The 21003-nt window shown below is 43.2% G+C and overlaps 1 protein-coding gene across 9 annotated transcripts in view; it reads left to right on the top strand.

The window, feature by feature from the left end:
- The window catches only part of garnl3 (GTPase activating Rap/RanGAP domain like 3), a 69360-nt gene extending 48380 nt beyond the window's left edge, over nt 1–20980 (top strand). For 5 of the 9 annotated variants that reach the window (XM_047045770.1, XM_047045772.1, XM_047045775.1 and 2 more), the window contains 28 exons: nt 980–1079; nt 1758–1876; nt 2493–2557; nt 3097–3160; nt 3287–3313; nt 3612–3687; nt 3777–3875; nt 4147–4250; nt 5583–5691; nt 5802–5847; nt 6250–6356; nt 6541–6656; nt 7288–7410; nt 7513–7587; nt 7816–7930; nt 8111–8137; nt 8821–8925; nt 11181–11297; nt 11804–11970; nt 12051–12209; nt 12747–12813; nt 13108–13215; nt 13615–13733; nt 14400–14535; nt 15573–15632; nt 18130–18351; nt 18525–18642; nt 18737–20980. In XM_047045770.1, coding sequence (XP_046901726.1) covers nt 980–1079; nt 1758–1876; nt 2493–2557; nt 3097–3160; nt 3287–3313; nt 3612–3687; nt 3777–3875; nt 4147–4250; nt 5583–5691; nt 5802–5847; nt 6250–6356; nt 6541–6656; nt 7288–7410; nt 7513–7587; nt 7816–7930; nt 8111–8137; nt 8821–8925; nt 11181–11297; nt 11804–11970; nt 12051–12209; nt 12747–12813; nt 13108–13215; nt 13615–13733; nt 14400–14535; nt 15573–15632; nt 18130–18351; nt 18525–18642; nt 18737–18905 — 2919 coding nt within the window. In that variant the 3' untranslated portion in view covers nt 18906–20980. Of the gene's footprint in view, nt 1–979; nt 1080–1757; nt 1877–2492; nt 2558–3096; nt 3161–3286; nt 3314–3611; nt 3688–3776; nt 3876–4146; nt 4251–5582; nt 5692–5801; nt 5848–6249; nt 6357–6540; nt 6657–7287; nt 7411–7512; nt 7588–7815; nt 7931–8110; nt 8138–8820; nt 8926–11180; nt 11298–11803; nt 11971–12050; nt 12210–12746; nt 12814–13107; nt 13216–13614; nt 13734–14399; nt 14536–15572; nt 16018–18129; nt 18352–18524; nt 18643–18736 lie in introns of those variants that run through there. The other 4 variants (XM_047045771.1, XM_047045773.1, XM_047045779.1 and 1 more) reach the window with 4 other exon arrangements.
- The last annotated feature ends 23 nt before the right edge of the window (nt 20981–21003 follow it).

The following is a 21003-nucleotide window of genomic DNA, read 5'->3' on the forward strand; positions in this document are numbered from 1 at the left end:
TTTACCTGGCATTCTGGTTTGCTTTGGTGGTCAGACTGGTGCCTTGGTTTGTCTGTTGGCTCTGTGGTACATGTGTTTGTATGTGTATATGTGGGTGTGTACGTGTGTGTGTGTGTGAAGCAACTCAATGAGAAGGAAGTGTATTGATTTTTGGGGACTTACGGATGGCTTAACAGAGGCATTGACGGGAGGAGATCTTGAGATAACACAGGATATTATCCTCTCTCCATCTCCACACCACAACCTGTGGACACAACTCTGCGCTTGTGTGTTTGTGTGCAGCCTTGTTTAACTATTCTTGTTGGGACCAGAAGTCCCCTCAAGAACATTAAAGCAAGAGTAAAATGTTTTATTTCTGAGGACATTTTCTTGGTCCTCACAAGTTCAAATGCTATTTCTAGGGGCTTTTAGGGGGTTCATGGTTTAGATTAGCATTAGTGATAGAGTTAGAATTTCATTAAGGATTAGGAGTTAGTCATAGTTTTTAGGGTGAGGTTAAGGGTCTACATTAGGTTTTTGGGTTAAGGTGGGAATTAGGGTTTTGGGAAAAGATAAGATTAGATACTTTATTAATTCCCAGACTGAGAAATGTGGGTGTCACAGCAGCCACAAGACAGGTGAACAAAATGGAGATAGTAAGGATTAAAATACAGGAATATATTAAGAATATAGATATAAATACATATATAGCAATATATAGAGAAAACTACTGTATATCATGTACACATGACTATATAAACATCAACAACAATTTACAGTCACAATACACATATAGGCTATTTACATATCACATATGTACGGCATACACAATACAAAACAGGATGTTGCCTGATGCAAATGCAATGCAAATGTGTGTGTGACGCATGTAGTAGGGTTGTAATCAGCCTCTCCTTGGAACAAAACTGTACGGAGTCGCTGTATTCTTTATGATGACAAGGTAAAAATATGCTCTGTGTGTTTGCACGTGTGATTCCCACAGACTACGGACTACACTCCAGGAACTTGGAGAAGAACCGATGTCCATCTGGAGAACCCAGAATACCACACCAGATGGTTCTTCAAATACTTCCTGGGGAAAGGTTCCGTTTTGCTGTTTGCATAAGCATACACACACACACACATATGCACACAGCCAGAGGAGGCAGACAGTAACCAGAATCTCATCCTAAAGGGCTAACACTATTAGTATTTAGCTGGCTCCTCCTGTAATCAGTCTGTCAACATGAGGAGTTATTTCTGCACACACACAAGACTGTAAACCTTACAGGCTGCAGACCGGAGCATCTGATCGGATGGCCATGATTAAAATGTGTTACCATGTGAATGCCCTGATCCATCCAAAACCAAACAAGCAATCTAATAGTGCTTTCAATTATATTGCATGTGTGTCAAGAGCAGCACTAGTGAAGATATCACTGTCTAGCTGTTTATCTGCAACATTGGCTTGTGGATTCTTCAATGATAGAAACGAGACTACATGAAATAGCTACTCTGTATCAACACGCAGTTACAGTTACGACCCACTTACATGGGTGTACTGTAGCTGTGTAAACCCGTAGGTGTGCGTGATGGGTGGTGGGGGGAGGGTTTACCAGTGTGGAGGACATGATGCTGTATGGATAGAGTTATCTGTATCTCTCTATACTTAAGTGTCTTCACTATTTGTAAAATTTGATGAGAACATTTGAATTCCTCACAAATATATGATGTTATTTGCTCATTCACTAAATTGTGTTTGTGTGTTTCTCCCCCTCCAGTCCACCAGAACTATGTGGGTACAGATGCCGAGAAGAACCCTTTTTACCTGTCTGTGGTTCTGTCAGACCAGAACAACCAACGGGTCCCTCAGTACCGGGCCATTCTCTGGAGGAAGAGTGTGAGTATCACTGCTGTGTGTGTGGCCTTGTTTTACTAGCCTTGAAATCCCCACAAGGATAGCAACATTCTCCTTGTGGGGAAATGTTCTTGGTCCCTACATCAATTGCTATATCTCTGGGATTTAGTTTTTTGGGGGTGTTGTGGGTTAGGGTTATGGAAACAAATATAGTCCCCACAAGGATAAATAAACAAAACGTGTGGGCGTTGGTGTGGGTCTGGGTGGGTGGGTATGTGCATGTGTGTGGATTGGATGTAGGTTTTCACTTACTATACTTACTACTAGAATACTGCAACTGTGTTATGCCAGTCTGAATAAGCTTCTTAGTTAGTCTCAAGTAAGTTTAGTTTAGTTCAGTTTAGGAATAAGTCTGATTTACTGTTTTCACCGATCTTCTGTCTCCTCTCTCTTTCTCTCAGTTTAATTAAATGTTCAGTTCAATTAAATTATGCTTGATTGGCATGAATGAGTGAGCACTGTTCTGTCTCTCTCTTTTTCTCTCTCTCTCTTTCTATCTCTCTCTCTCTCTCTCTCTCTCTCTCTCTCTCTCTCTCTCTCTGTCTGTCTGTCTTTCTCTCTTTCTTAATTTCTCTCTTTCTATCATCCTTTTCCTCAGGGCACCCTGAAAATCAGTCTGCCCTACAGTCCCACCAAAACACTATCAGTCAAATCCATCCTAAGGTGAGAGTTACAAAGATGTTCATACTGACAGACTCTTCCTAAACCTCTTTCTCCCTCTCTCTACCTCCCTAATGATGAGCCAAAAAGTGAGAAATTGCACATAATATAGTACCTCTCTACAAAAATAATGATAAAATAGAAAGAAAGAAATGCTAATACAGTACTTACAATACTAAAATTATACAATATATAACATTAGATTATCACAAAGTGAAGGTATCAAGTGTTTGATTCAGTGTGAGCCAGTGTGTCAGCCGCTGACGCAATCTATTCTGTGGCATAAATCAAGACTGTAGCCATGGAGTCAACATGTCAAAACATTTTAGTTTTGAATATGATTGCATTTTTTATGATAATTTTGGACAGCGTGTGTTGTTGCCTGTCGTAGCGTAGCACATTTATATTTAATTTATATTTTTAAATCAATAAATTGGGGGGACATTTTGACCAGATTTGAATATTGGGGGGATGTATCATATTATGATTACGGCCCTGGCATAAATGATCTCCCTCTGTCTCTCTATCTCGCTCTTTCCCAGTGCTATGAACCTAGACAGGTTTGAAAAAGGGCCCAGGGAGATACTCAATCCAGATATACAGAAGGTGAGAGCCACTGGTCCACACTGTTTTGTGTGTGTGTGTCCGTGACATGTACAGAGTGCAATAGTGCGTCCATCCTGTGTGAGTGTAAGGTAACAACGGTTAAACTGACACAGATTTCTTGTGCAGGACCTCCTGGTGTTAGAGGAACAGGAGGTAGGTAGAGTATCTGTCCTGAACTTTCATCCTCTCTCTCTCTAGTTCTCTCTCCTCTCTATCTTTTTTCCGCTTCTTTCCCCACTTTTGCTCCCTTTCTTCCTCCCTACTTCCCTCCTCTTTCTCACTCTCTTGTCTCTCCCTTCCCTCTGTCTTTCTCGCTCTCTTGTCTCTCCCTTCCCTCTTCTTTCTCGCTCTCTTGTCTCTCCCTTCCCTCTGTCTTTCTCACACACGTACACACACAGTACAGTTCATAGGTTGGGTTCAACAGGCTGTGATTTCAACTAATCCTCTACAGGGTTCTGTCAATTTTAAATTTGGTGTTCTGTACGCCAAAGATGGCCAGCTGACAGACGATGAGATGTTTAGTAATGGTGAGTCTCTCTTTCATCTCATTCACATTCACTTCAGCAAAGAACCTGTCTAAATTCAGCCAACACTCCTATGTGTGTATGTCCTCCAGAAATGGGCAGCGAAAGTTTTGATAAGTTCCTAAACCTGCTAGGAGACAGCATATCCCTACAGGGCTGGGCAGGCTACAGAGGAGGCTTAGACACCAAGAGTAAGTAACAGGCCCTTCCGCCTCTTTCTATTCTTTTGCATCCCCTCTTCCTCTCACCCCTTTGCTCTTTTTCTCTCTCTTGCTCTCTTTTCCCTTTTTTCTTTCCCAGTCTCGCTTTTTCGATGGTTCTCTATCTCTTTCTTGTTTCTCTCTTACTCTCTCACTGCATAAAAACACTCTTGGAACAGATTTGTATTCTTTCACTCATGCCCGCCCCCCCTCCACCTTCCCTTCTCTCTCTCTTTTTCTCTCTTTTTCTCTTTTTTTCCAGATGATACCACAGGAATGAACTCTATCTACACAGTGTACCAGGGCCATGAGCTGATGTTCCATGTTTCTACCATGCTCCCCTACTCTAAGGAGAATAAGCAGCAGGTGTGTGCGTGCGTTTGCTTTTATGTGTGTCTGTCTTTGTATGAGTGTGTGTTTGCATGTGTTTGAGTGTCTGTCTGTATGTCTCTGTTTCAGTGTGTGTGATGTGTGTATCCATTGCATTAATGTACAAAGCTGAAATTCTGGGAAAAATGGTGGCAGGCCATTTACCAAGATAAACAGAGAGAGAGAGATAGAGAGACATAGAGAGACTATCATACACTGTCACTCAGGCTAAACAAATACTGTACACATCACATTTGTCCATCAAATTCCTTTAAATTCATAAAAAACATTGATTTATGAGACAATGTCACAGACTTGCAGGTCCACACAAAACAAATAAATGAACATGTTTTGACATTTTCAGTGAAAGTCTCTAAGAACTGACAGGATCACAGGAGGGGTGATTGGTGTGTTTGGCATTCCCTATTAAATCGATTGGACTGTTTTAAATGAATCCAATCCAATTCTAAACACAAACATGTTGGTGTGTGTGGTGTGTATGTGTTATATGTTGTATGTTTTAGATATTATTATGGTCTGTACTTCAACCCTCTCTGCCTTGGGGTGCATGGTTCTGTTCAAGCAGGGAAAGGAGAGAGGCTGGGAAAGAGAGGAGAGAGAGAAAAAGAAAGTGATGGATGGAATATCGAGAGAGGAGTGAATGAGGAGTGGAAAAAATGAGAGAGGGAAGTGATGAGAGAATGTGAGAGGACAAGGAAGGAAAAGATGAATGGTGGGATGGATGAAAGGAGAAGTGTTCACCAATGTCAGGGTTCCACAGTGCTTCACAGCTTGCAGAGGAAAGTGCTCTAATCACTGTGGCTTCTTAACAAGCTTGCAAGGGTCAGGGGTCAATCACAGAGCTCTGAGACACAACAACCTCCACTCTCCGCACATGCAAACTCACACACACGCACAGACACACACACTCCACTGAACAATCTAATCATCAAAGGAAGTTGGAGAGCTATCTTTGAGATGTTGCTCATGATGAGTCAACCTTTACAGTCGGCTAATTGTGTTTGGCTACAACATCAATATCACCAATCTGATCTACAGAGCCAGAGCCACGGCATCTCCCTACTGGTGTCTAATGATATTCACTCACTTTTGAACATTCTTTCCTTCTCACTTTTTGGATCGTTTCCATTGTCCTCCTTTTCTCTGCCTCTTATTTCATCTTCTCTCATCTCTTCTCCTGTCCTTTACCTTCTTTCCTCTCCTCTACTTTCCTCGCCTTTCTCTCCTTTCATCCCCTGTCCTCTTCTTTCTCTCCTCTCTTCTTTGGTCCTCTCCACTCCATTCCTCTCCTTTCCTATCCTCTCTCAGGTGGAGAGGAAGAGACATATTGGGAACGACATAGTCTCCATCGTATTCCAGGAGGGAGATGACGCCTCACCATCCTTCAAACCGTCCATGATTCGCTCCCACTTCACACGTATCCCTTATTGAGTTAGATGATGATGACAATGATGATGATGTAGATGATGATAATAGTGATGGTGATAGAACAACTCACCTAGCCTGCTTCCTCAACATCTTTGTCAGATATTTTTGCATTGGTCAGATATAACAGTCAGAACGACAGTTACAGGTGAGTCAGGCTTTGTTTCACAATCATGTTCTCTTGACATTTAAATTCAGTTTGTTGACACATGACCAACAAATAATCTTTTACACCTTTTAGTAAAAATTTCATTTTTACACTGTGTAAATAACCTAGGGGTTGTGTAAATAACCCCTAGGTTATTTACTACCTAAAGTATCTAGGGGAACACTGTGTGTCTGAACAATGTGTGTTTACCTTACAATATGTGTGTGACCAGGACAGTGATATGTTGTTTAGCTGCATACCTTTACAATGATACCCAGTGTGTGTGTGTGTGTGTGTGTGTGTGTGTGTGTGTGTGTGTGTGTGTGTGTGTGTGTGTGTGTGTGTGTGTGTGTGTGTGTGTGTGTGTGTGCGTGCGTGTGTGCGTGTGTCTGAATGTCCCAGGTTGAAGATATTCTCAGAGGAGAGTGTTCCCCTGTTTGGACCTCCCCTTCCCTCCCCACCTGTGTTTACAGACCACCAGGAATTCAGGGACTTTTTGCTAGTCAAATGTAAGATTGTCACCAAGGACAGAGCTGTCTGAATCAGTACTGTTAAGCCGAGATCAACATGTAGTTGTCTCTCCATGTCATCCTCTCTGTTCTCCAACCCTATGCCTCTTTTTCTCCCACTCTGTCCCTCATTTCCTCTGTTGTCCTCTCTCTTCCCCACTGTGGCTATCCCTCCTTCCTGCAGTAATCAATGGGGAGAAAGCCACCCTGGACACGCCTACGTTTGCTCAGAAACGTCAGAGGACTCTGGACATGCTTATCCGATCCCTCTACCAGGACCTCATCCCAGATCTCCACAAGGTACAGACTCAGCTCTGGGTCTGGACTCAGGCCAGGCTGAATATGGTCATATATGCTCTGGTCGGGACTACGTCATATTTGTTGAGTTAAGAACATGAATGTAGTAGTGGGGTCTGATCATTTATTGTTTATTCCATTTAGCAATTGTTCCTAATCCCACTGTCCGGAACATTCCACTCTTCCATCGTCTTAGTGTGATCTATTCTACTCTGCTTTCCACAGTTCTATTTAATTGTAATTCGTTTTGTTATTTTCCACTGCAGTCTCCTTCAGTCTCAGCCTGCTGCCTCAAAATATATACTGCAATGCTGTCTTTCTTTCTAAAGAGGCTCCTTTTCTCTCTTACACACACACACAGATAGGAACAAACAGAGCATAAAGTACACGTTACCTCACACAAACGTGTTTTTGTGTTCACCAGGCCTGTCTCCCCCCCCCTTTCTCTCTCTTCCTCTCTTTCTCCCTCTCCAGTTGTTTTTGACACATGCCTCACCCTTCTCTTGGCTGACATGCTGCTTCCTGCCAGGGTCTGTCTCTGAGACCATTTTCTGCTTGTGTGTTTGTCTCTGTGCATCTGTGTGTGCATGTGTGTGTATGTGTGTGTATGTGTGTGCTGGTCTCCCATGTGTAGGTTCCCTTCTCTCCTCAGAACATGCTGAACAGACGCTCCTTCAGTGACGTGCTCCCAGAGTCGCCCAAGTCCGCACGTAAAAAGGAGGAGGCACGACAGGCTGAGTTTGTCAGAATAGGACAGGTAACATACTCTTTCTCTCTTGCTCTCTCTCTCTTTCTCACACACATATGGACCAAACAAAAAGTACACACTTGTATAAACACACGTTTTTGTGTTGTCCAGGCGTTGAAGCTGAAGACCATAGTGAGAGGAGACGCCCCCACCAGTTTGGTGACCACAGGCCTGTGTAGGAAGGAGGTGAGCATCTGACTAGGTCTTTCAATTACCTATAATGGGATGGGTATGAGTCCCTAGACACAGTTTCTCAAATCTATTCTAAACCCTGTGTGTGTGTGTGTGTGTGTGTGTGTGTGTGTGTGTGTGTGTGTGTGTGTGTGTGTGTGTGTGTGTGTGTGTGTGTGTGTGTGTGTGTGTGTGTGTGTGTGTGTGTGTGTGTGTGTGTGTGTGTGTGTGTGTGTGTTGCAGCCCTGGGAGTCCCAGTCTTTCTGCAGTACATTTCCCCATGAGACCGTGTGTGCCGACTCCTGGGGTCAGTCACTGCTGGTTGCCACGGAGATGGCAGGGGTAATGTTATTGGACGGTGAGTTGATCTGAATCATTAGTAGAATGTTGTCATTATCTCCGTTAGCCATTGAAATTTGTATGACGTAATTTTTTAACAAAAACTGTAATCCAGATCATTATTCTGGATTTTAAAACAGAATTAATAATCCCATCAATAGTAATTTATAGTTTAACGTTTTGCTTCACTGTGTTTCAGCACCTGATCCAATGCTTGCAAACACCGGTGGGTCTGACAGACTCAACTCTTGCTCTGTAGTGCTGTACAAAAACTGAGAATATCACTGCTCTGAGTACTCTATTTTCATATAGTCTTTTTTTTGTTTCCCTCAACCCCTGCAGACATCTCTGTCTTCTGGTAGTTATATTATCTGACAGGGCTAGCAGCTGGTCACTTCACCAAGAAAAGACACATTCTGAGACAATGTTAGATCAGGGTTGTTAGGGTCACTCAAGTGCGTTGCTAGAAGCTCTACTGGGGCACAGGCCCCTACTCATTTCACGTACAGTTCAGGGACGTAAATTTGATATCGGCTTTGGTAGGGACAATAGTTAATGTGAGTCAATTCATGTGAGAAAATAGACAATTTTATTCGCAATGACTTGCAAATACTGTTTTTAGAGCTTCAATATAACAAATTGGATTAATGTGGTTATTATGTCAAAATAAGATGATCCGTTGGACTATTATTCTTTAGTACTTTCTTTAGTTAGGATACAGTGTTTATTTTTCCAGGATTATCAATATAAATGAATGCACTGACGTAAAACTCAAACTTTTAACACATTTTTTTGTACTGGGGCACAGCAGATTTATACTGGGGCACGTGCCCTAGTAAAAAGGGTCTAGCGACGCCCCTGGGGTCAATGTTACAGAGTTTGATCGTATCTTTCTGTGTTATCTTGCAGAACTTCCAGCGGTGCCTCCAGTGCAGGTGTTTGACAAGACCATGGTGGTCAAGCAGATGCACATTCTAGAACCTCAGGACCTGCTCATCACCCGGGCAGATAAAGGTAAAGGAAAGTTGACCCCATACTTTTATTTATTTGTCCATCCTTTGATCCATCCAGCATCCAGTCAAGTCCCAATATTTGTCCATACATCTACAAATTCATATACTTTCATAGGGGGCTTGTTTATTCCTCTTTTTCCCTACACTTTCTTTTCTAGACAATGTCCCCCCCTTTCTTTCCATATCGCCCCAGCCCCCTTCCCCTGCTCTCTCCCTCTCTTTCTTCTGCGTTGAACATTCACTCGCTTCTTTCTTGCTGTTTTACTCAGTCGCTCCAGTGAACTCATTGATTTCTCTCTGTGTCTGAGTGTGTGTGTGTGTGTGTATGCTGCATACAGTATATGTGTGTATATGCATGTGTGTGTGTGTGTGTGTATGTGTGTGCGTGTTTGTGTGTGTGTGTGTGTGGCTCCAGCAGGATTATGATGACCTATTGAGATGACCTTTCCACTGTTTTACTATGGAGGTGGACAGAGAGAGAAATCTATACACAGGCTTGTCAATCAACTTGTCAGAACAAAAGAAGAATGCGAAATAGTCTTAAGGTTGAGTGTTAGCCTGCATCATCAGAGGCAGACATGCTCCAGATGATGTCTTTAACACAGAGACCAAACAAACATCCTGAAATCCCTGAGCACTTTTCTGTCAGAAAAGGAGACAGGGCCATTTAGAAAAAAATACTGGGGTTCTACCAAACGCCCTGCACCGATTTACTTCAAAATTGAACTATTTTCAACTTAATACGCCTGAGAGCTTTGCTCTAAAAAAAACAGCCTTCGTACTCTCTCACTTGAAAAGGAATTGAAAAAGACGTTCGTAGAACCACTTTGGGCTTTCTTAGAGGAATGCTCTCACTGAGAAACTGCTTATGTATGGGTGTGAGCATGCCTGTGTGTGTGAATGTGTGTGTGCATTTGTGTGTGTGTACTGTAACACCCATCTCCACTGAGCTACCTACCAAGTGGCTGCACTCCGCCTCCCCGTAGAATTAGGTTTTCTGTGTTCATTAGTATTAAGCTTTTTCACCTGTGTCATTTAACTTCCAATTTAAATCCATGACATCCATAGTTTCAGTGCAAAGTGTTAAACTACGTCTTTTGCTGACTATGCGTTATCTAGTCCTGTCATGTGTGTATTGTTACCCTTGCCTCTTAAATGTTTGTGCATCGTCTGTGGTTGTGTTTTGTGTCTGTTGTGTTTTAATAATTCGCTCTTGTACAGCAGCTTTTAATTTTAAATGTTCTTTATAAATAAATATGACTGACTGACTGACTTAACACAGACTCTGCTTTTGGATTACCCCTTTAAACCCTGTTTGCCTGTGAACGAACGGCTGCCTGTACCTCGACCAAGTCTTTGGATTGTCCCTATTGCCCTGTTTGCTGGTAACCTGATCTTGGACCGTACCCTGACCCTGTTTAATAAACCCCCTGCATTTGGGACCTTCCCTGAGTCTGCATCCTCGTTACACGTACAGAATGTGTGTGGATCAGTGTTTTTCAGTTTAGAGGCTCAAAATTAAGCCTAACATTAATCTCAGAAAAGCACAGTAGCATGTTATATGATAGTGGTCCAGGCAAGCCTTCTGTCAGCTCATTCACCAACCCTCAGCACTGGCAGTGTAAGGTCTGTCCCTGCGCCTGTTCCGCAATCTTCCATAGGGCTGGGAAATGCAAACCCTTCACCGGACTTCATGAACGCAGCCTTCACAGCAGATCCCGGTCCTCGTCAGAGTACTGATTGCAAATTCCACTCTCCTGTTCTCCCTCTGACACTTATTGCCACTACTTAAACTGCTTCACACCCTGTCCTTTGTGAGGTATTGTTTGTCTGTTTACCAGACTACCAAACCTGCTAGTACTGATCTTGAAGTAACTACTTTTTATAGAAACCTTTTTTTGCTCCTGTTTTCTATTGTTATAATGAATACCCCTGCGCTCTGCGCTTGGATCCAGCCATCCCTGTCCATCCCCGTCCAGCCATCTTTGTCAACCACCCATAGGTTGCTTGCCTATGGGTGGTTGCACAAACAGAATGAATGAACAAAATAATAAAACACTATGTAAGGATATCGCTGTGGATAAGAGCGTCTGCTAAATGACTAAATGGATATATCCCCAATAATAAGAACCTTGTGTTGCTGAATCTCTCTGGAAGTATGATGACTGTTGTCATGTATCATCCCCTTAAAGAAGGAAGGTCCGTGGAAGTAGGTTAGTGTATCTCAGTGTTGATTGGGTTTGTCTCCCCACTCAGGGAAAGATGCTCGTCTCTATGTGTTCAGACTGAGCATGCTCAAGAGAGGACTGGAGGAGAGGCAGCTGGTCAGGAGCAAGTGTGACAGCCGAGAGAACAAGCTGGAGAAGACTAAAGGTAAGCACACACAATCCCTCTCAAGGATAACGGTTTATCCTGGAGCTAGAAGCACATACAATACACAACATTTTGTACTACAGCCAAACTATTCTCTCCCTCTCTTCCTCACCCCTCCTTTTCTCTCTTCTTCACCCCACACTTCACTTTCATAACCCCTTTTTCTCTTTCTCTTTCTTTCTATGTCTTTCTTTCTCTTTTCTTCCACCTCCCTATAACTCTCTTCCCTATCGTTCTAGCCCATAACCAGCTCTAGAGAGAGCTGCTCTTAGTACTCATCCAGGTTCAGAAAAAGCTGGCGAGATATGAAGCCTAACATTAACTGTTTTTTTTATTTGAGTCTTGAGTTGTGGTTTTGTTTTGTATGTCTTGTTTTTCTGAAAAAGAGAATACAGGGAAACTGTATTTAGTAGTCTGAGTTTGTATTTTATATTACTCTCTTTCTTTATCTTCCTCTCCACTAACTGCCCCACCTGTTTTCTCATCCCTCCATTCTTCTCCACCAGGCTGTCATCTCTACTCCATCAACACACACCACGGGGTGGAATTGCGCATCGTGGCGGCCATAAGGAACAAGCTCCTCCTAATCACCAGGAAACAGCCACGCCCTGACGGGTTTGGCGCCATTGCCATAGGAGCGGACTCACCAGTGGAGGAGTTCCAGTACATACGGGTGGGTTCACACACACAAGACAATGCACTCACATCCTCCTGTATACAGTACATACTAATGAGCCTGTGACTCCTCTGCAGGAAATCTGCCTCTGTGATCCCCCAGTCGTCATGGCGCTGGTTGACGGGCCGACGGGGGAAAATGACAACATGATCTGTGTGGCGTACAAACACCAGTTTGACTTGATCAATGAGAGTACTGGAGACGCTTACCGGCTGCACCACGTAGATGCCAACCGGGTCTGGATACACACACACACACATTCACACACACTCTTACTGTATATAAAACATTGGGTCACAAATTCACCCATGTTCACACACACATACTCAACACTTCTCATACTCACAAGCACAAACAACCATGCTGGTTTACTGGGTAAATACTCTCCCTCGGCACCTTGGACAGAATGAGCCTCTGGGGCAGCTGTTTTAACAACCTCGCTCCTCACAGCTTCAGTTGGACCAGCTCTGTTAGCGTCCCAGCTAACAGCACTCCCCGCATTAGCAAACAAATAACAAAATGACAGAATTACAACTAACTAAACAATAACTGTCCTTATCATGTAACTAATGAACTAGTGAGGGACTTATTGTGTCAACATGATTAACACACACATGTACAGACAAAGAACTGTAAACCCATGTAATCTGTAGATACTAGCAATTCTTGTTTATATGGAGCTAAGGTTGGAGAGGCCTTTCATGTTTAGTGGCGTGGTTCTGTCAATGCTGTGTTCAGGTTGCTGACTAAGGTTGGGGGTTATGTTTGTGCAGGTAAACTTCGTGGCAGCCATCGATGTGTACGAGGATGGGGAAGCAGGCCTGCTGCTGTGTTACAACTGTAAATGTTTTCTCCCCAAGAAGAGTGTGTGTGTGTGTGTTTGTGTGTGCTTGTTTATCAAATTGATAAACATTGTAATTAAAATGCATGATTACCTGGTGAATTTAATCCCTCCTGAGAGATACACTTAAAAAAATAGTTGTTGTTTTGTAGGTTAGATTCTGCACATAAATATTTAATACTATATATTGTGATTGTACTGGTATGTTACGGGTCTACCACACTCTTTCTTGTGTGACTGTTCATATTCTCTGTTCTTTATCTTTCTTCTCACTCTCTCTCTCTTCTTTCTAGACATCTGTTACTACAAGAAGGTGTGTCCATTCAGTGGCTCCACCCCAATGATCCATTCCAACGTCTCAGACTTCCACTTCAGTTGGAACCAGATGCCCAACGCCATCGGTAGGTAACCACAGCAACCAGGCCACGCCCCATCCCAGCTTTTGGATGGCTGCAGCCGTCGCCATGGTAACAATGCAGTTGGTCTGGCCCACCCGCGACAATTGAGTGTTTTATTTATTTTTTTATCTTTGAGGAGGATTATTTGCTTATGTGTGTTTGTGTGGGTGTCTGTGTGTGTTTGTGTGAGACTGATTACATTGTGTTTCCCCTCTAGCAATAAACAGCTGCTGCTTGTTAATATGTTAATATAACAAAATACTACCAGTAGTTTTCCTCCATACTTCTGACACTTTTTATTGACAATATGTCAGTCATTAATTAACAGCAAGACAACACAGTGACGTGATTTTGGTGCAGTACGAGCCCTAACCTATGTTGCGGATGTTGTTGTTGTTGTAGTTTGTGCGTTCCCCTATATCCTGGCCTTCACCACAGACTCCATCGAAATCCGACTGGTTGTCAACGGCAATCTGGTGTACACAGCTGTAGTTCCTGAGCTACAGTTGACTGCATCCAGGGTGAGGATGATTGAACCGGACAGTATAGTTGTGTCCTCATCACCAGACAGATAAGTCCTACTATTTATACTAACATAATCTAATATAAACACAATCACACAAAATAAAACAGAATACAATACAGCGTAACACACAAGATCTCTACTAATCAGTAAAAGTATCTTACAAACACGAGTGTGATCCTAGTATAAAACAAGCTAAATGCTGTGAACTGTAGGCGAAACCCTCTCTGAATTCTCTCTCTGCAATCAGCCCGTATTAGCCCACATGGAAATTAGCTGCAATCAGGCTGCACAGAGAGCAATAGTAATATAGTCATTGTCATTCCCTGGGAGGTTTACCACCCAGCACATGGAAACAAGCATGCCGCAAAATCAGACTGTCTGACTATGCAAATGGCATTTCGTGACTTGCTAATTATTTTTTAAATATGTTTCTCTATCCCCCTCTCTTTATGTCTTCCTTCCTCTCTGTTTCTGGCTCTGTCAATGTCCCACTCTTTACCTACTCTTTCCTCTGCCACCCCATCTCTCGCTCTCTCCGTGTTTTCTGTCCTTCTCTCGGCCCTGTGCTATCTTCTTTGATACTCTTCCTCCTTCTGCCATATCTCTTTCTATATTCTTCTAATTCCGTTTCGTTCTCCCATCTCTTCTTTCCATCTCTCAGTCGGACATCTACTTTGTGTCATCTGCTCCGGTCAACTCCGCCACCAACTGCAGCTCCAGAGACACCAGTTCCCAGAGTTCTCCTCAAACACCCACCGGATACGAGATGCCCGTGTTCCCCTCCCCCCTTGGCGATGGTAAGACTGCCCCCCTGGAAACGGAGTCACCCCAGGATCGATACAAGAGCTTATACATATCATGGCAGTCTGCACGATTACTCTCACATCGATTCCAAACGTAGAAAAACAGCAGAATTCAAGAACTGGAATTCTCTCACAGTGTTTAAGCCTGCCTGTCTAGAATAAGTTTGATTCTGCAGTAACAGCGTTTGCTCGTCGTAGCAGTTTGAAAGATAATTTTCCCATAGGGCCTTGCGGTGTTGTACCTGCAGTTGTGCAATGAATAATTTAGAGCACACTCCAAGGGGATGTTATACCATAAAGTAGACTGGCACACGTATTCACAAACACAGGTAAAGTAACAAAACCTCCCAAGGGAGAGCAAGACCTACTGGGATGGGCAGATCAATATCAGCCTTCCTCCCCACCTCCCCCACCCCTTTTACCTCTACCCTTTCCCCCATCTATCTATCCCTCCATCCTACATTTGACTCTGATTAACAATGGTCCACTTTCTCCTGCTGTGTAACGTCACGTGGAGGACATATTTCTGATGCAAATGGTCTTTTTCATCACTCACAAGGACTGTGAGTAGACAAACACTCCTATGTGCACACACACACACAAAGGACAGAGAATAGCTGGCAACAGACAAGGAGGATGTCCGTCTGCTGACTTCTCTCTGTTCCGACAAGGCAGCAATCATCAGACACAATAGCAGTAAATCTACTGACCAGGCCACCTCGGACAGAAATAGCTTCAAAACATCACACACACATCCAAATGAGGATCCCAACAGTGTGTGTGTGCGGTCAGTAGCTGATGGTAACTTTGTTGGGCTGATGGGTTGGGCTTGCTGCTAGGGGATTTGGAGGAAGATGCTATATCTGTTCCTGGGTGCTTCCTATTTGAATCCAATTGACCAACTCTTAGACTGGCCATGATGCCTCTGTAACAGGGTTTTCAGTCCCTTGAGAAGATGAAACTATACTGAGTGTGTGTCTGTGTGCGTGTTTGTGTCACTGTGTAACTTTCTTCTTCCTCCCCTGGTTCAGATTCTATACGGATTCCGTACGGTACCAAGCTTTCCCTGTACGTGTCTAAGGACGCTGAAGGTACTGGAGGGGTCACCTTGTGTGTCACGCCATGCCATGCGGATGCTGCCCCCACTAACATGCACGCACTCAAATACTACACTGTCTAACTATCAGACACGTTGGCATGTAGACCAGACGATTGAACATGAAGTGAATGTTCGGTGTCTTCTTCTACCTGCCTCCTAACCCTAACCCCATCCCTATTACTGTCAGAAACACTTAAAGAAACAAGGTGAGAACAGGTTATGAGCGAGAGGTGGAGAGACATAAAGACAAAGGTAAATCGAAAGTTGTGAGTGAAACAAAGGGAGGAAACTTAATTGTCCATTTACTTACATTTACATTTAGCAGACGCTCTTATCCAGAGCAACTTACAGTAAGTACAGGGACATATCCCCGAGGCAAGTAGGGTGAAGTGCCTTGCCCAAGGACACAGCGTGATTTGGCACGGCGGGGGAATCGATCCGGCAACCTTCAGATTACTAGCCAGACTCCCTCACTGCTCAGCCATCTGACTCTACTTGAAGTAGAGACGAATGGAGAGAAAGGGGTGAGAAGGGATGTTGATAGTGAGAGAATAGGGGAATAGAGAGAGTAAACAGGGAGAAGCTGTGTGGATAAAGATGTGTAGAGAGTAAAAAAGGTGTGTAGAGAGGTGAAAGAGAAGAGAAAGTGGAGGGGTGGACAAAAGTGATAGAAAAACTGTGGTATTCAGAGGAAAGACAGTAGAGAGAAAGAAAAAGGTAAGGGAGGAAAGAAAGTAGAGGGTGACAAATTGTTGGTAGAGAGAGAGAGGGAGAGAGAGACAGGGGGAGAAGAAGACAGGTCTGCTATAACATGATTTACAGATTGCACCGTCGCCATGGATACTTTTGTCAAAGTCCCTCTCCGATCCAAAGTGGTGATCCAAATAGAGGTACCACAATCTGGAGTGGGAGTGGGGGCACTGACAAACCTGCCATCCCTAGAGTGTCTGTTCAGTCCTGGTCTGTGCACCTACCCGTCTCTGCTGCTGGGGACCTTTTGTCATTCATCCAATCTGATCATATCTCGTTTACGCCCACCACAATTCCTTCACAAAGCACTGCTACCACGACTAGCACAGATTTGCTAACCGCTAATCCATTAACCAGAGTCGCTTACCGAGTTTGCAATTCATCCACCTCCAGTAACATCAGACAGAGTCTGTTACTGACGCTGTTTCAGTAACAAAGCCCCACATTTGTCAACCCTATTTTCCTGAGACAGGCTAAAGTAGTTAGCCTGCCTCCGGTACAATCTGCTACTGTCTGTTTCCCCGAAAAGGCTGAGACATAATAGCTATAACCTGGTCCCTGTGGTACTGACTGGACAAAACAATCATAATCAGGTCTAGACCTTACATGGGACAGCAGTAGCCATTCATGCTATTAGCCTTATCAGAATCTCATGCTAGTGAGGTACTAGGTTATGCTTATGCATTATTCCCCAGGAGCAGAAACGCATGTGGAATATATGGGTGCTGCCCGATGATAGAATGTATATTGCACATGACTTGCATGCTTGTTTCAATTGAACTGCCATGTTAGTTGTCGTCTAATATTGTAGTGAAGGTAGAGGGGGGGGTTGTGATGCTGTGGGTTTGCCACAGACATCACTGTGACTACCTCACCCTTTCTGCTGTTTCCTTCACCACTGACCCCCTGACATTTGAAGGATGTGGGGTCTGTTTTGCGCAATGCAGCCTCCTCATTGATTTTGTCACATAATTGTGCATGCATGCTTGTGTGTGTGTGTGTGAGCGGATGCATGTGTCCGTGTGATAAGTCTATGATGGAGAATCACAGCACTACCCCCTGGTGGCTACATGCAGGCGGGCACATAGCCACTGTTGAGACAGTGCCGTTACAGAGATGTAAGCGTCCAATGAAATTCAGCCCTTGTTAAATTATTAATTTAGTAAAATAAATTATAAATGATCAACAATAGCAGGCTGTAACTGAGTGGTTATATTACACCGTGTTAATAGACAATTAGGAATAATTTAAAAAATACCCCAAAGTGTCATTCAGTAGTTGACAGACTGCAGCGTGGGTGTATTTTTTTGTGGTTTGAGTAACTTGTGTTAATACCTCAGTCTGAGAAGTGTGTGTTTGTTTTTGTGCTATGTGCAAACAATTTTTGTTTATTAATTTAATCCTCACAACATTGATTCAAGATTCTCTAATGTAACAGTCTCAAAAGTCTCTCTCTATTTTGACTTCAAATTTTGGCTTTCTATCCCTCTTCCTCCATTATTTCCCATGTCTCCTCTGTCTCTCTGTCTCTTGTTCATCTCTTTCTCTGCTTCTATTCACCATCTCACCAATTACACCAATCCTTCCCTGTTGCTCTCTGTCTTATCTAGTTTTTCTCTCTAAATCCGTCCTTCTTTACACTCTCTTCTCACTTTCTTTCCCACCTCTCTTTACTTCTCTCTATCCCTTATCCTCTAAAATTTTTCTTGTGTCTTTTGTGCCCCCCATCCCCATCCTAGGTGAAACCGCTTGTAAGCATATCTTCAAGATTCCGCTGAGTAACCTGGTGGGTCGCAGCATCGAGAGGCCTCTCAAGTCCCCGCTGGTCAACAAGGTGGTGACTTCCTCCGCCCCCCTTAGCATGGTGGCCCCTACCCCCCTCAGCCCCGCCACACACTCCCTCTCGCTGTCTCGCATGGAGATCAAGGAGATTGCCAGCCGCACGCGCAAGGAGCTGCTTGGTAAGGCTTTGCATACAACACACTCACACAAACACTCATTTCTACATAAACACATTTAAAATAGGCGAGCAAAGGACACACAGGGAGGTACACACTGAGATGATCCTTACATGAAGTATTCAAGAGAGCATAACGAAACTGTGTATGAATGTGTATGTTGTTTGTGTGTACAGGTCTGACTGAGGAGCCGAGTGGTAAGCCAGACAACAGCACGGTCAAACAGAGGAAGATGAGCAGGAAAACTACGGAGGAAGAGCCCCGGGCTCGGGCTTTGACGTCAACTAACGAAAGGTGACTGACATCATTATCAGCATTGTCAGCATCATACTATTGCCTGCTCTGTGATTGACTGAAGAGTATGTGGTTTCTTTTTTAATCCAATCAGGATTGGATCTGAGTCAGCTGACACAGACTCTGAAGTTCAACGGCATTGCTCCTCTGGCTCAGAGGCGGAGCCAGAGAAAACAGTGCTCGGCGAGGAGACTCCCCCCCTTCTGACCAACCCCTTCACCCTCTCCACCTCCTTCGAAGAAGATGTCCTGGACCTCAAGTGAAGACAATCCCATCATGCACTTCTTCACCCACCTCATTCACACATCTTTGGGCTCATCCTTTCCTTGTGTGGGTTGGTTTTGCTTGTTGTTAGATTATTTTACTTGTTTATCTCCCTGTTGCTTGCCTCCAGACCCCTTTTACCCTACCATCAGGCCTGGAGTGTGAAGGTGTGTGTGTTCGTAAGTGTGTGTGTGTGTGCTGTGTGTTGTGTGTGTGAGTGTGTATCTAACAGCCGCGAACAAACCCAAAGAAATGAAGAGGTGGCAGGTGTTGACAATGTCAGGGAAGAGTTCAGTGAGTTTTGCTTATGGTTTCCCCCAACAAACCAAAACTGAATGTAAACACACCAAGGCACGAAGACGAACCCTGTGGTTCAAACTCCCTTTCTGTTCCTGCAGCTCCCCGATTTGCTGCATATTATTATGTGATGATTTCCACTTTCAAATGTTGTGTAATATATGCATAGCTATTCGTACATCTGTTTATATGTTAAGATGCATACACATGGAAAAACATTGTATACCTTTATAGATATATGAGAAAAATACAATTAAGTCACTTATTTAGTAAATGTATTGTTTTATGCTCTACACGTTGGCCTGTCTTGTTTATTCCTTCATACAACAAGTAGACAGACTGACAGACAGACAGGTACAATGATGCATAGATGATCTGGTATGCAGGCAGACAGGTGAACCAACAAACTAGTTGACAGACAGTTACGATGATGACAAGTAGAGAGATAGGATATTAGGTACTGCAGACAAGAACTGTACATAGTTGGACAGGTATGTAGTTAGGGAGACAGACAAGTAGAGGGCCAGCTAGATAGAGAGACAGGTGGACAGATGAACCAGAAAGGTAGACAGGTACTTAGATAGAGAGGCAGACAGGTGGACCGAAAGTGGAATCTCCCAGAAGTGCCAATCGTCAGCATACTCCACAAAACTACAGTTCCTATGATGCAACTGCCTCTCCAGACCTACTGGTCCTATAGCATTCATGTCTTGAGGGTTGCACAGGGCAGCATCCAACCACTGGTAGTGTTATCACGTCAGCATTGATGTTCATTCTGAAACTCACAAACCCACTACATGGTCCTATGTAGCTTGTATGTATAAAAAAAACGTCCTCATAAGGTATCTATGTATTCTCCATGAAGATCAATCTCAGACTTGTGAGTTTGGAAGGTGGAATACTGAGCTCACCAAGTGCAATGGGACAGGAGAAAACAGTCAGTGACTAATGCATGCACAGCCAGAAGTCAGTTAAAACAGCATTAAGACACAGCCATAATCCAGAATAACTCTAATAGCAAATACAATATAACTAACACTGTTGAGAGTCCATATGTTGACGACAGGAAATTAGCGTTGGAACTCTCATATTGGCGCAAGTGTCTTATTTTCTTGCAAAATGGAACCCCTTTTTGAAAATGCATGAACACCCCCTTCTCCCTGATACTCTCCACTCTCTTTCACCCACTCTTCTCTGTTACTCACTGTGTTTGACTGAGTCAATGTGCATCCCCTCAACTATTACACAACATAGGGTGTTCAAAAAAATGAAAAAACGTGATTTATTTTTACAAGAAAAGTATACTTGTTCTTCAATATTTTGGTTCCTATAACATATGGGTCAACAGGAGGTTGCTGTCTGAAGATTTCTAATACTGCTTAATCACTTTGATTGTTACTCCCTTTTTCCTCTCTTTTTGATTTTGGCCCACCCTCTTCTGTTTTTCTCCTTCCCCTTGACGTTTTCACAGTGGTTTTGTATCTAAATCAATATTTACTGTTTAGACTGTTGCTGAACCTCTCTGTGATATCAAAATGACAAAAAAATGACAAAAAAACACCAAGTGTCTTAAAATATTGTATCGCCATTGTTTTTAATGCCAAGTACTACTTGTAAATGTTTGTGTTTAAAATTGTGGCCTCAAATGAAACTAAAATATTATTCTAATTATTATTAATATTATTTGAACAATTATTTTAAACAAGTGCTGTAGACCACTGCTGTGAGAGTAGTCATTTCTGTTCATTGATATGTAATAAATATTTATGGAATTTGATCCATTTGTACTGTCGTTGTCTT

This window comes from Hypomesus transpacificus, chromosome 22 (genome assembly GCF_021917145.1).
Source record: "Hypomesus transpacificus isolate Combined female chromosome 22, fHypTra1, whole genome shotgun sequence".
Lineage (NCBI taxonomy): Eukaryota > Metazoa > Chordata > Actinopteri > Osmeriformes > Osmeridae > Hypomesus > Hypomesus transpacificus.